Here is a 13,991-nt window from a genome sequence, read left to right as displayed (position 1 = left end):
AGGACTCAAAGTAGTAATTACGATCCAATCTGCTCGACTTTCAGCGGCTCAGGACACGACTACAGGAGCTCTAGGCGCAGGGGCTGTAGCTGGAATCATCATCAGTAAGTAGATGCTGGTTATATTCATGAATTCATGGCCCACCTTGCATGCATCCTTGAAGATGGTGAGTACTATATCTGGAACAGTGGGGTAGTCCAGTGGTCACAGCCTTCGCTCGTTACTCTGAAGATTCGGGTTCGAATCCTCACATGCTCAAAATGTGTAAAGCCCATTTCTGGTGTCCCCGCATGATATTGCTGGAACGATGAGGCGTAAAACTAAATTCACACGATTACATGGTCAGAGACTTGTCATTTGGTTGATGACGTGACACCACATGCAGCCGATGCTTCTAATATCTGTCAGTCGTTTGTAATACCCCGTTTGTTTACAGGCCGCTGTTGCTTATGCAAACCTCGTAACATTTACAGCTTGTCTCAACTCGTGTGGGTACAGCAGACACTCGTGTGTCAGAGCCTTTTCATCTGTTTGTTGGCGTGACATCAAACCCAGTTCTTATGACACCAATCACTGGTTTGTCTCATCACGATTGTTTACTGGCCGCACTTGCAAATGTTGAATGGAATTTTGTCAACAATTTAACCACCTTCGTCGTGTATGCGTATACATATTCACACGCAAACTGCGTGTTCATATTTGCATTCCAAACTACCATCTTCGAGAAAACAGGTGTACTGGTGTTATCGGTTTGATATAGTTTTAAACGCACAGGTAAATGTCATTTACAAACCTCTAATTGATCCCGATTGGCATCAGACTGGGATTGCATTTTGAAAAGTTGTTTAATATATTTAAAATCAATATGCTTGTAGTCAGTAACATGACCATTAGTATTATTATTATCAGTAGAAGATACGATTATGTTTGAATTTTGTATATAGGGTTACACATCTGACTTAAAACGATTTACTCCAAAAAGGAGGTCTGGCAATGGGATTAGTGACTGTGATTAACTGGGCATTTTCAGACATGACGTCTCCAGTACTGAATAGTTCACAGGTCACTCGATCAGATAAACATGCTATTTTGAACAGTTTAGCCAAACACCATCGATATATTTGAGACCCGTGACGATCCGGGATAGAATTGGTCTTTAGCAACCCATGCTTGTTGTAAGAGGCGACTAGCAGGATAGGATGGTTACACTGTCTGACTTGGTTACCACATGTCATCGTATCGCAACAGATGGTCGTGATGTCAATGACTGGATTATCTGGACCAGATTCGATTATTTTCTCGATATCTCCATTTAGCTGGAATATTGCTGAGTGTCGTTAAACAACAAACAAACAATCAAAATCACTCAAATGCTAGTCGGAGACCCTTATAATAATCAGCTGTGTTCTCTTGTTAGTAATCCTGATAGTGCTGGCAGTAGTCGGAGTCGGATTCTTCTTGTGGAGGACTGGAAGAATGCAGAAACTGATCGGAGCACGCCTGAAGAGATATGGGGAACCTGAGGCTCACGTGCCAGGAACGACGACCAATAACATTCGCCCTCCCAAAAACAAAGTGTGTTATGACGTAGGTATCCGTAACACTCATGTTCTGCAGTAGCCTTATAAATGTCAGAGATGTATATGCGCGGACAAGCTAATAAAACGTGAATAAAAAGTTAAGCGCCACCCAGCATATTTTGCTAAAATATAGGTTGGGTCATAGTAAAGCTTTCGGAAAAAAACGATCTATCATAATTTGGTTTAGTTCTTTCAGTTTAAAAGCAAAGCCCTAATGGAGATTATCGTTGCCTTTCAACCGGGTGCATGGACTTTTGGAAAACACGCATTTATTTTTTCTCAAAAAGGTAACCTTCGTTTGAAAAGTGAAAATCGGAAATGACCGTTATATGTTCACATGATTGTCACTGTTAACAAGTGACACCTAAATTTAATAGATTTGTATGAGTACAACATGAATAGTTATTTTGATTTAAAAAGCATCACATCTGTAACAATATTTCCTTTAAATATAAATACAAATGATCATGACATCCCTAATACAGTTACCAGATGAACCTTCTCTAAATATGGATTGGTCTTCCCAATTAGTTCCGCCTAACATTTCCACAGCTTCACATCTTAGTTTTGAAATAGGCTGGTGCTTAACTTTTTATTCTCGGTATACATAATGGCTGGTACATTTGTGAAAGTCACATACGCGGTTTCAAATATTATGCATCTGCCATATACATATGCAGTGTACCATTGTCCAGTTAGAAACAAAAGAGGCACATAGACCTATCATAAATCTTTTCTGCCAAAACATTCTGCAGAAAAAATATCTGCCAGAAATTTCTGCAGAAAAAAAATTCTGCTAGACGTTTCTGCAAAATGCATTTTTAAAACCAATTTGTGAGCTTATGAACACAAGAACACACTTGCACATTATATTTTTGGATTCATCTCCCCGATATCTTTCCAATAAGTGAGTGAGTTTAGTGTTACGCCGCCCTCAGCAATATTCCAGCTATATGACGGCCGTCTGTAAATAATCAAGTCTGGACCAGACAATCCAGTGATCAACAACATGAGCATCGATCAGCGTATTTGGGAACCGTAGACATGTGTCAACAAAGTCAGCGAGCCTGACCACCCGATCCCGTTAGTCGCCTCTTACGACAAACATTGTCGCCATTTATGGCATCCGTGGGTTGCTGAAGGTCTGTTTTACCCCGGGACCTTCACGGGTTCTTTCCAATGATATAAAAATGTTTTTGCAGCGTGCTTTCTTCTGTGTGTCATGTTTGGACTGGCTTGCCATTCCTAAGTTGTCCCGCCCAGCCTTACATATTCCCTTCATTGAAATCGTATCGACGTCAGTAGCGAGTGAATGGGTACGAGTTTACGACGAGGCTTTGTAGAATATTAGCAACATTACGACGACGCTTTGCAGAATATTAGCAACATTCAGAATCAGAAAAGGGCACGTTGTACCCAATAGGGGAATCAAACATGGGGCTTCAGCGTGATCAGTTTTAACAATTTAACCATACCCCACCGCGCCAGATGTCAAGAGCAAGTTTAAATTTTTTGTGTTTATTTTTTAAGAAACTGTATTGTGTATTATGGTGCTGCGTATCATTTGCCCTGTCGGTCCGTGGAGATCCAGGTTGGGTTGGGTTTATCGAAATTTCTGTGAATCACCAGAGGGTATTACTAGTTATGTAGCTTCATATTGCCTGTTAAGAACACAAGAAAATTTGTGAAATACCTGTCAACGCTCATTGGACAGCTAAAGTGTTTTTTCAAAATTTGCAGTCGATCGAAATCTGCCCGACATTTCACGAACCGGAAGCTGATGTCGTTTGATTGGGCAGTGCATATACTCAGAGTCAGTGAAGCTATATAACTCAATTCCGAAATTCCAGACTACTTTGTCTTGAATGGAAACTTCACTTTTATGCCAGTTACGTCCCTTCCCTCGATACATTCACATCCCTTATCTTGCGACATTTAAAGTCAGTTACGTCCGTTCTCTTCAGACATTTTACGTCCCTTCTCTTTAGACATTTAAACTCAATTACGTCCCTTCTCTTGCGACATTTAAAGTCAGTTACGTCCGTTCTCTTCAGACATTTTACGTCCCTTCTCTTTAGACATTTAAACTCAATTACGTCCCTTCTCTTGCCCTATAGCTGGAATATTGCTGAATGTTAAACAACAAGCAACCAGCCAACGTATCTTGGGCATCAGCAGAGAAGGACGTTGTGTTCCAGTCCCACCCCCACACATCGAAACCATCAAACTCGTAGAACTCATTTAGGTCCTCAAAAAGTTAAAATGTTGGTGTTTTACGGTACGATGCAGTGAGATTGCGAAGTGAGGCGCTCAATGCCTTCATGCCGTGGTGGGATAGCCCAGCGGTTGATGCCTAGGCTCGTTACGCTGGGGGTGGACTCCCCACATGGATACATTGTGTGAAGCTTATTTCCTTTGTCCCCCATCATGATATAGCTTGGCTGTTGCTCAAAGCTGCGCAAAAGTCACTCACTCATGCTTTGAGTCGCTCTCTACACGATATCGTCATACTTTGGTCCGGGTGGTGTAAATGGAATAGTCCTTACTCCTGCGTTGCATTCCCAGATTATGTTATTCTTTTAGGCAGTGTGGCAACTGTATTGTTCATTATGGTGCTGAGTATTACTTGTCCTGCTCATCAGCAGACAGCAATGTTGTATTCCAATCTCTCACGCAGACAGAGAAGCCATCAAACCAGGACATCTCAACTGGCTCCTGTTGGTGTTTAAACTGTGCAATGCCCTGAGACTTCGCAGCGAGCGCGTGGACCCTTCTGATGGGGTAGACTAGTGGTAATATTGCTGGAATGCTGCCATATGTGACATGTTTTTTTTCCAGAACAAGACGTACACAGACAGTGACGACATCTACCTCTACGGCGGCATGAGCTTCACGACGAAGCAGCCAGGGTACATCTCGAAGGATGAGCTGTCACTGCTGGAGGAGATTCAAACAGGAAGGTTTGCACGGATATTCAAGGCTTCATGCAAGACTGGCAAAAAGTCACAGGTGGTTGCGGCAAAACTCATCAAAGGTAACCTCTTGAAAGAGACTCCTGTCTTGGCAGTAATTTATACCTTAGTGTATCGGCATTTCCTGTGCTACTCAGTACGTTTGAGAACTATTACATTTTGCACCATTTTTTAAAACAATATCACGGTGCGTGACAGCCAAGAGGTTAAAGCGTTCGTTCGTCACACTGAAGAACCAGGTTTATTTCCCCACATGGGTTCAATGCGTGAAGACTTCTGGTGTCCTCATCGTGGTATGGCTGACATGTTGCTAAAAGCGGCGTAAAAAAAACTTCACTCTAGGAGCTGGTTTAGGGTGATTGGATTGATAAGCATTTCTACTTTCAGCAAGTAATTGAAGTTTTCAGAAATGATAAGGGTATACTTTAGTATAACACATATAGTCCGTAGGGAGTTGAGACATCATTTGAAAGACATTTGAAAGGGTGAGGTGTCATTTGCTTTGAACAGGTTCATTGCGCCTTATGTTCACCCGTGAAGATCTGGCTTAGAACTGGTCTTCAGCAACCCATGCCTGTCGTAAGAGGCGACTGATCGGGTGGACAGAATCGTTGACCTGGTTGCCATCTTATCTCAGTTGCGCAAAACGATGCTCATGACGTTGAACACTGGATGGTTTGGTCGAGATTCGATTATTTACAGACCCCTGCCATATAGTTTGCATATCGCTGAGTACAGCGTAAAACTAAACTCACCCACTCACTCACCAACCTAGCCGCCATGTCGCGTAAGAATCTGTGTTTATTCCAATGATGGGTATCCATTGACAAGGTGCTGCTCAGTGTCTGTAAATTCAATTCTTAATCTTCAGTCTGATACAAGAACGCAAACATAGTTTCGAGTGGAAAGTGCGAGACATGAGCAGCAAAGGAAAAGCCTTCTCTTTCACTTTTCAGGCCAAGCATTTTCTGTTCTTCTCAACGCGCTAAACACCTCGATGCAGCAGTTGTTTAGAGTGCCAGACTATTGAAATCTGAACTTGTTGATGTTGTTGTTATTATTATTATTACTGGTGTTGAAATTGTTATTTGCAGGCACGCCTGACGAGGAAAGCAATTTGCTGATGATGGCCAAGATCAACTTCGCTGCCACAAAGGTCGGGGAACATTGCAACGTGCTGAAATTCATCGGCGCAGTCGTTGATAATGATGCATGTACGTGACACCCATATTTTTCCGTATCCTGACTCATGCTATATGCTTATCTCCCCTTTCATTCGAAAGGTAAACTGAATCCCTTCACTCCCTGAAGCAAACGTAATATCACTCACCCAACAGGGATATCTCTCCAGTTGATAATATTTTATGCTTATACTGACCCAAGCTGCTTTGTGCTCCCCTTTCCTTTGAAAGGTACTTCGAAACGTGCATCTCTTTGCTCCCTGAAGAAAACGTAAAATTACTCACCCAAACGGGTTATCTCCCTTCCATTTTCCCGCCACTGCGTCCAAAGTTACCTGCGCTTAGTCATGCACTTGTCACTTTCCCCTTCGTCTATCTACTAGATACTGTGAGGGTTGGTCGATGAGAATCTGAGAATAAAAGTCACATTATGTCATCTGCCAATACATCAACTAATGTATCGGAGTCGTTTAGTGTCGATTTACCTATTGCTAATCAAGTAGCCTCTCAGTCTTTGTCTCTCCGAGTGATTATTAGACGCAATCTTCCAAGAAAGAGAAATTTACGTCGTCGCATCGTTGTCGAGATCTACTAGACCTGTACGAACATGTGCCGAAGTTAGGACGTTTGCTAACGACCTGGTGCCTCAACTTATCCTTATCGGATTCTCCCATCTTGAGCCAGAGGTATTCATAAGTACGCAACAACCAGAGAGCCTGTGCCAACGCAGATCACCCTCGGGTTCGCAATCCCGCAGAGTAACAGACAGCTTATGACGACACAGAGTTCACCTGGCTTCCGAAACCGTCCACGATATCACCTGCAGAATACAGACAACCCGTTACTGTTAGCAAACGCTGTCCCCTCACAGATGTCATCCAAACAGGTTGACGATCCTATTGAGATTTTGCCGCATCATCAAACAAATACGCAGGCGTTCAACCCAGATGATTCTGTGGACAACATTACTAGTAATGTTAAAGAAGGCTAATAAGAACCAAGGACAGCACACACCATCCTTCATTTCATGTAAATTTCCTGTACATAACAAGCACCCATTCAACAGGGAAGTTGTGTGAGGCCTCGCTCGCTTAAAGAGAGGCAGCTGTCGGTGTGGTTCGTTAGAAACTCAAAAAATCCGAACTACCAAAACTCCGAACTCAACAATGCCGAACTACATGTAAGACTGCCTGGAGATCCAACTGATATATATATCAGTTGGGTTTCTAACGATCCACACCGACAGCTAGGCGGTAGCCTTAGTCTACAGAAATCTACAACGCTCAACAATGTAGGCCTCACTACTAAAACTGACGACCTTCAGTTTTAGTAGTGACCTTTATCTGTGGTTAGGAACGTGCCACATTCCGGGAGCAGAGAATATCTTAGCAGACACGAGATATCCAGACCATGTCATCTATCACACACAGATGCTACACCCGGAGGCATTCCAACTACAGTCAACAAACCAGAATCATGATCTTGTGATCTATTTGCAACACGCTTCAATCAGCATATGCTGACGTATGTCTCACCAGCAGCAGATCCTCACGTCTGGGTTCTCGTCGCACTGCCAAGCCCGTGGGAAGGGTGAATCGCGTATGATTTCCACCACCGATTCTTATTGCCTCAAGTACTACACAAAATAGCACAGTCTAGTCTGCCTTTGGTCGTGCCCTACTGGCCAGCGGGAACATGCTTTCCAGATCTAATACAATTCACTTGAGTACCAACAATAATCTTACACTTTCTTGAGGTCAGTTAAGTTGGAAGACCAACTACAGTGCGCCAGCCTGAATCTCAACATTGTGCTGCTGCAATACTTCACCAGCGATGCTGACGAGCGTCTGCATCAGACTGTTTTTGAAGGCCTAACAGAAAAGACGTTGTTACTCCTCGCGCTGGAAAGAATGTGAGATATTCATGCCCTTGGTTTTGGTTGACAACGGCCACGTTGCTGCAGGTCACTTCGGACTTAGATTGGATTTTATTACGAAAAATCAACTACCAGGCCAGTCAGATGGACAATTTCATGTCCCAGCACTCTCTACGATACTGGGACCGGATGATACCCAAGATCTGTTATTATGTCAAGTCATAGCGTTGAAAATATCTTATTTATTTGAATATCTGGAGAAAACTACTACAAGGAGGAAGAAATTCAAGCGTCTATTTATCCTGCGAAATTAAATCATTAGCCTCAACACTTGCTCAGCATGTTAATTGCTGAATATCATCAGTAATGGAAGGCTGCTTCTGGAAATCGGACACTGTTTTTGCAAATTGTTATTTGGGGAAAAGACCTCGGACTTCTTGTGGTATCTAAACAACTCACTTTTCCTTGCACACAATAAGAAAACTCACCAATATCACGTTGACTTGTAGACGCCAAGCAGGCAAAGAAATCCATGCGTAACTGTCTTATGTGATAAGCCAGTACATAAAGTGATATAAGCTACAGTTTCGGTAACGATTCATAGCTTAACATATGGGTCGCTATTCACTTTTGCTAACGTCGTTGGGATAACTTGACATGAAGGTATGAGATCAACACTTTCAAATAAATTACTACGGTAATTTCAGTTTGAACTAGGTGGTCCCCAACTTTCTACAAGATCAGTGAAGCCGTCAGAAGAGTTTTCAGCCGGTAGAGCAGCAAGCGCTGAATTGACGCGCGCGCGCGCACACACACACACACACACACACACACACACACACACACGCAGGCACACACACACACGCAGGCACACACACACACACGCAGGCACACACACACACACGCAGGCACACACACAGAGTACTTCGGATCTTCCTGTAGGTTCGAGTGACAAGTGCATGGCTATATGCTGGTCACATCGGACGAAGTAACGGGAAAATGGAAGGGAGGTAACCCATGTGGGTGAATTATATACGTTTTCTTCAGGGAGCAAAGAGATTCAAGTTTCGAAGTACCTTTCAAAGGAAAGGGGAGCATATATCATGAGTCAGGATAAGCATATAATATTATCAATTTGGTCATAAGAGTTACATTTGTGGCGTTCCTCTTCTGATATTACTGAACTATTGCTAAAAACTGCGTTAACCTATACTCACTCAATACGCACGCAGGAAGTGCAGGATGTAAGATCTAGAAGCTTCTTGCAAATACATTGACAAGGCCTCCTCTGGTACCTTTATTTCAGTCATCTTAATATTAAGACACATTTATACCCTGTTTTGTCTGGAACCAGGATCTTGGATGTTTTGAGAGGAAACTATGACAATAGTGAATTGCCCTTGTAGTGTTTACTCGGAAAATTAGGTTGTTCAATTACATGAAAAGAAATGTGGTAACATAATATATTTTTCGTCTCCTCTGTTCCGAGGATCCCCTGAATATGGTAAACTGTTTACTAAGTTTGATCTTGTAAAAGCTGTTTGCCAGATCTTGAGCTGATTTCTGGAAACAAACTAGGTTTTTACTCACATTTCACACTGTGTTTGACAATTTGAAACTAGCTGCGTTTCTTACTAACTATTCTAAAACCAAAAAGACAAAACAAATAATGTAACCATTCTGCCAAACGCAAATCTAATTTTGAGTTTTATGTCGGTTTTAGTTTTTTCTGGGAAATAGATTTTCCTGCTTTCTCTTAAATTTGCGTGAAAAATGTAACTTACATCTAAACCCAGACTTCACTTTTTGAAGGGCATTGAGAAGTGAAATGCATAAGAATGAAGCTTTTATGGATATCAACTTCTTTATATGAGAACACAACGTTTCGGAGTTAATGCTTACTCCTTCACCTGATGAAGGAGTAAGCATTAACTCCGAAACGTTGTGTTCTCATATAAAGAAGTTGATATCCATAAAATCTTCATTCTCAGACTTCACTTTGTTTCTTCAGATCGGGGCCTGTGGCTCCTTTCACGAAGCAACCTTTGCTAAGGTTAACCTTAACTCCCATTCCTTAAAATTTCACTTAGGTTACCTTAGTGACTTGCGATCAACTTCGTGCTTTGTGAAAGAAGGCCCAGATCAGATATATACGTTCTTCTTCAGTGGGCCCGGTGTTGGTGTTGGAGTACTGTGAAAACGGACCGCTGGACAAATGGCTAACCTCCCGACAGGACAAAGTCAGTCTTGAAGTTCTGGAGCAGATTCAGACATTTACTCTAGGAATTGCTCGGGGTATGGAGTATCTCGTGGGTAAAGGGGTATGTATTCACTAGACGCTGTATGTCTTGTGGCAAGTATTAAGTGCACATGCTCACGCTCAAAAGTTGGTTCCCTTGGGAACTGGTAAGGTGGATGTTTGAGTGAGCGAATGTTTTCATTGAACTCTATTGTCGTCCATATCTTTTCAAAATGCGAGACGGTAACAGTTTTTGTTCATACTCGTATGTTTAAAAACACGTATAAAGTCTTGACTTGAGCGTTTTTGTTTGTTTGTTGTTCAACGCCACACTCATGATCAGCATTATTCCAGCTATATGGCAACTATCGGTTAATAATTGAGTCTGGACTATACAATGCAGTGATCGACATCATGAGCATCAATCTCCCGAACTGGGACACGATGACATGTGTAAACCAAGTCAGCGATCTTGACAGCGACAATTTGATCGACCTGAATTTTTAAGTCATCTGCATTTTAAGATAACAAACAAGTCCAAACAAATGAAGTAATCTATCCATCAAACTGAAATTGTCTGCTGTGTTTGAATCTATCCATCAAATTGAAATTGTCTGCTGTGTTTGAGTTTAATGCCATTTTCAGGGTATTGTGGGAAATGCATTTTCTCAAATTTTAGAAAAAAATCAAACATATGTTAGTTTCGAGAAATCGGGACCAGTTTTAACTCGAATTTGCACTAAGTGATACACATTAAGTATGAGAGTAGGACCAAGGGGGTCTCGCACTTCATCCCAGAAAGGAAAAAAGGGGCACATGTAGCGATATTTTCTGTTTGTACTCATCGGTTTAAATTGGATATGAACAGCTAGGCTGGGAGTTGGAGTTCTTCTAACACCTGTACTGACGGGGTTCTGAAGAGTGAGCTCCGAACACTAGCATTTAATTCTTTCTTTCTCTGCTGCACACAATGTGAACACATGGGCTGGCTGTCTAAACCGGAACTTCACTCCTTTACGTTTACTTCATGAAGTAGCAAAGTTATAGGTGCACGCAACGCAAACTGGACTCTAAATATTCATAGTACAATACCTTACCATAATTTACCATAGCTAACCTAACAAAATGAACACTTTAAAACAGTTGAAAATGCCATTCGATTCAAATCACTCATGGAAAACAAAGACTGTACCAGTTTAACTGCCTCAATATGATGCCCTTCTCCAGATTGTCCATCGCAAACTGGCTGCCCGCAACTGCCTCTTGACCAGGACAAATGAAGTGAAAGTCGGTGGATTCGGACCTTGTCGCATGGAGGACGACAGTGCTGATGATGCTTCCAAAGGGGTAAGAAGGGAAATATATAACATACATCTATATAGGAGTGGTCACTACTTTATTGTGGCCACTAAGAAATTGAGCGCAAACAAGACACACGTTACATATACAACAGTAACCCTGAGAATTATGGACGCATCATACTTTAACAGACTCACAGGCAAATCAGAATGGAGACCAACGATAGTCTGGGCCAGTAACACACAAACAGGCAAGGAACATACATTGCCCAAACGGCCCTTAAACTTAAAGTTAAAACACATTTTATTCAGAATGACATTGACCACGATGATAACTTGATACAAATAAAATCAGGAGCGAATCCCCGTATCTCTTGCGGATAGGAAGTAGTCGAATCTAAACAAGGTCCTCAATCCATAACCTACTGTAACTTTAAGAATTATGGAAGCGTCATGCTTTAACATCAAGGTCCTCAATCCATAACCTACTGTAACTTTAAGAATTATGGAAGCGTCATGCTTTAACATCAAGGTCCTCAATCCATAACCTACTGTAACTTTAAGAATTATGGAAGCGTCATGCTTTAACATCAAGGTCCTCAATCCATAACCTACTGTAACTTTAAGAATTATGGAAGCGTCATGCTTTAACATCAAGGTCCTCAATCCATAACCTACTGTAACTTTAAGAATTATGGAAGCGTCATGCTTTAACATCAGCACACAGCAGAAGCTGTACTTCATGACACAGCACCCAGACAAATCAGTGGTACTGCTTGACAAGTATTAGATGAGTCAGGATCTGACAAATGACCCAAATTTGCATTTGAAACAAGAGGGAAGGGAAACAGGTTGTCGTCTAATTATTGAAAGTTCAATATCCTCGTGCGAATCGTGTTTCTTGGTGGAACTAACAAAAGTAAAGCTACTCGCACCCCTGTCACCGCTTGAATGCGTTTTAAAGTTGCTTTGGAAAGACCAGTAGCAAGGCTACTTTTTGAAATAGCGTCTGCCTTTGTTGCCCGTGTCTTTTCCAGATAAATGATACTATTGTAGGCTAACTCCCTCGCCTGAGAATGAACAATTTGCCCATGCCTCCCCAACTTGGACATGTTAATCTAACTGAAATCTGCAAACATTCAAAAAATGACTCGTGTCGTAGTGGTTTCTTGCTGAACTAAATCACTCTACGAGACAAGTGTTAAACTGTAGCGATATTGATTTCACGCCACAGTCATCATGTATTGCACGTGCTTAATCGCCAGTCTACCTATAGCAACCACGTGTATTCGTCCAGATTATTTGCCCCGCCTGCTTGTCACAAACGCGTTCACTGCACTGGTACATCGAATACTTGTCAGGCAGTAGACCAATGATAAATCTGGGCTCATTAACACACACAGAGTAATGGATCATAGATTGTTCCGGCTCTTCAAATAAGCCTAATGACAATTGTAACCACGATAAGGAATTTTATTACAATGACGTGAACCATGAGTGTTGAAATGTTACAAATACAAATAGGATCGAATCCCGGTGAAGTGGACTGCTCCAGAGTGTCTTCAGTCTCTGAGGGGAGCCAATGAGAAGAGTGACATCTGGTCCTTTGGGATCACTATGTGGGAGATCTTCAGCATGGGTATGTGTGACAAATCTATTCTTGAGGGTGCAATGAAAGGTTTATGTAATTAGTTATGTACCTAGATATATATGTAGGTCTATGTGAATGTGGACATACATTGTAATGGGTGTGCATGTGCAAGTGAACCAAGCCATATTTGTTTTAGGTCGCTTTACCAATTCTCAATCAATATCAATCATATTCAAAATTGGTAAGGTATAGATATTATTTGGCATGGTTTTGCATCCGTGTATAATAGTATTTGATAATATGGTTTCTAACTTTTGTATGTGTGGGCTTGTTTGTCTTTCGTTTAACGCTTGAAATATGCTACCTGTGTGAGGCATGCAAACAATCTCATCTGAGGCAGTCAACCAGACAGGCGAGTCTGCTCTTCTGCTCCCGTTAGTCGCCTCTTAATACAAGAATTTGTTACATGAGATCACATCTAACCCGGATCTCCATCGGTCCTGATGCATCTGAAACCAAGAAGGTAGCCTTAGTATAGACCCTGAGTTTTACCTGTCAACAGGCCAGATCCCTTACGGTGACATGCGAAGCCGAGACGTGCCGACCCAGCTTAAGAATGGCTACAGACTCCAGAAGCCGGAATTTGCCGAAGACGTGTAAGTGGTTAGATGCAGGGACTCTAATACGCCGAAGACGTGTAAGTGGTTAGATGCAGGTATTCTAATACGCCGAAGACGTGTAAGTGGTTAGATGCAGGGATTCTAGCAAGCCGAAGACGTGTAAGGTGTAAGTGGTTACATGCAGGGATTCTAATAAGCCGAAGACGTGTAAATGGTTAGATGCAGGGATTCTCATACCAATGATGTTTCATACGGTACTTCATGACCAGGGTGATTTTTTTAATGAAAAAGGAAGACTATGTCGACTGAGTTAATGGTAACAAGAATTTAGTCTTAACACAACCACTTAGTCGAGTCAGGTCCAAATATGATAGTGGTCGATTGTATGTGCATAAAGGGCCATACAGGCCAGATTTATAATCATTAATTGCAGTGTGTGTGTGTGTGTGTGTGTGTGTGTGTGTGTGTGTGTGTGTGTGTGTGTGTGAGAGTGTGAGTGTGAGTGTGTGTGTGTGTGTGTGTGTGTGTGTGTGGTGTGTGTGGTGTTTGTGTGTTGGTAGGGGGGGGGGGGGGGTTGGAGGTATGTGTGTGTGTGTGTGTGTGTGGGGGGGGGGGTTGAGGGGAAGGGTGTGCT

At 42.1% G+C, this 13,991-nt stretch overlaps 1 protein-coding gene across 1 annotated transcript in view; it reads left to right on the top strand.

The window, feature by feature from the left end:
- The window catches only part of LOC137255337 (uncharacterized), a 35,690-nt gene that overhangs the window by 19,774 nt on the left and 1,925 nt on the right, over positions 1-13,991 (top strand). The window contains exons 15-22 of the mRNA XM_067792786.1: positions 45-104; positions 1,418-1,587; positions 4,419-4,614; positions 5,647-5,766; positions 9,776-9,930; positions 11,076-11,195; positions 12,671-12,785; positions 13,300-13,393. Of these exons, the coding sequence (XP_067648887.1) occupies positions 45-104; positions 1,418-1,587; positions 4,419-4,614; positions 5,647-5,766; positions 9,776-9,930; positions 11,076-11,195; positions 12,671-12,785; positions 13,300-13,393 (1,030 nt within the window). The remainder of the gene's footprint in view (positions 1-44; positions 105-1,417; positions 1,588-4,418; positions 4,615-5,646; positions 5,767-9,775; positions 9,931-11,075; positions 11,196-12,670; positions 12,786-13,299; positions 13,394-13,991) is intronic.

This window comes from Haliotis asinina, chromosome 11 (assembly GCF_037392515.1).
Source record: "Haliotis asinina isolate JCU_RB_2024 chromosome 11, JCU_Hal_asi_v2, whole genome shotgun sequence".
In the NCBI taxonomy this organism is placed as follows: Eukaryota; Metazoa; Mollusca; class Gastropoda; order Lepetellida; family Haliotidae; genus Haliotis; species Haliotis asinina.
Note: the sequence above shows the minus strand (reverse complement) of the source record. Positions and strands in the feature narration are given on the sequence as shown.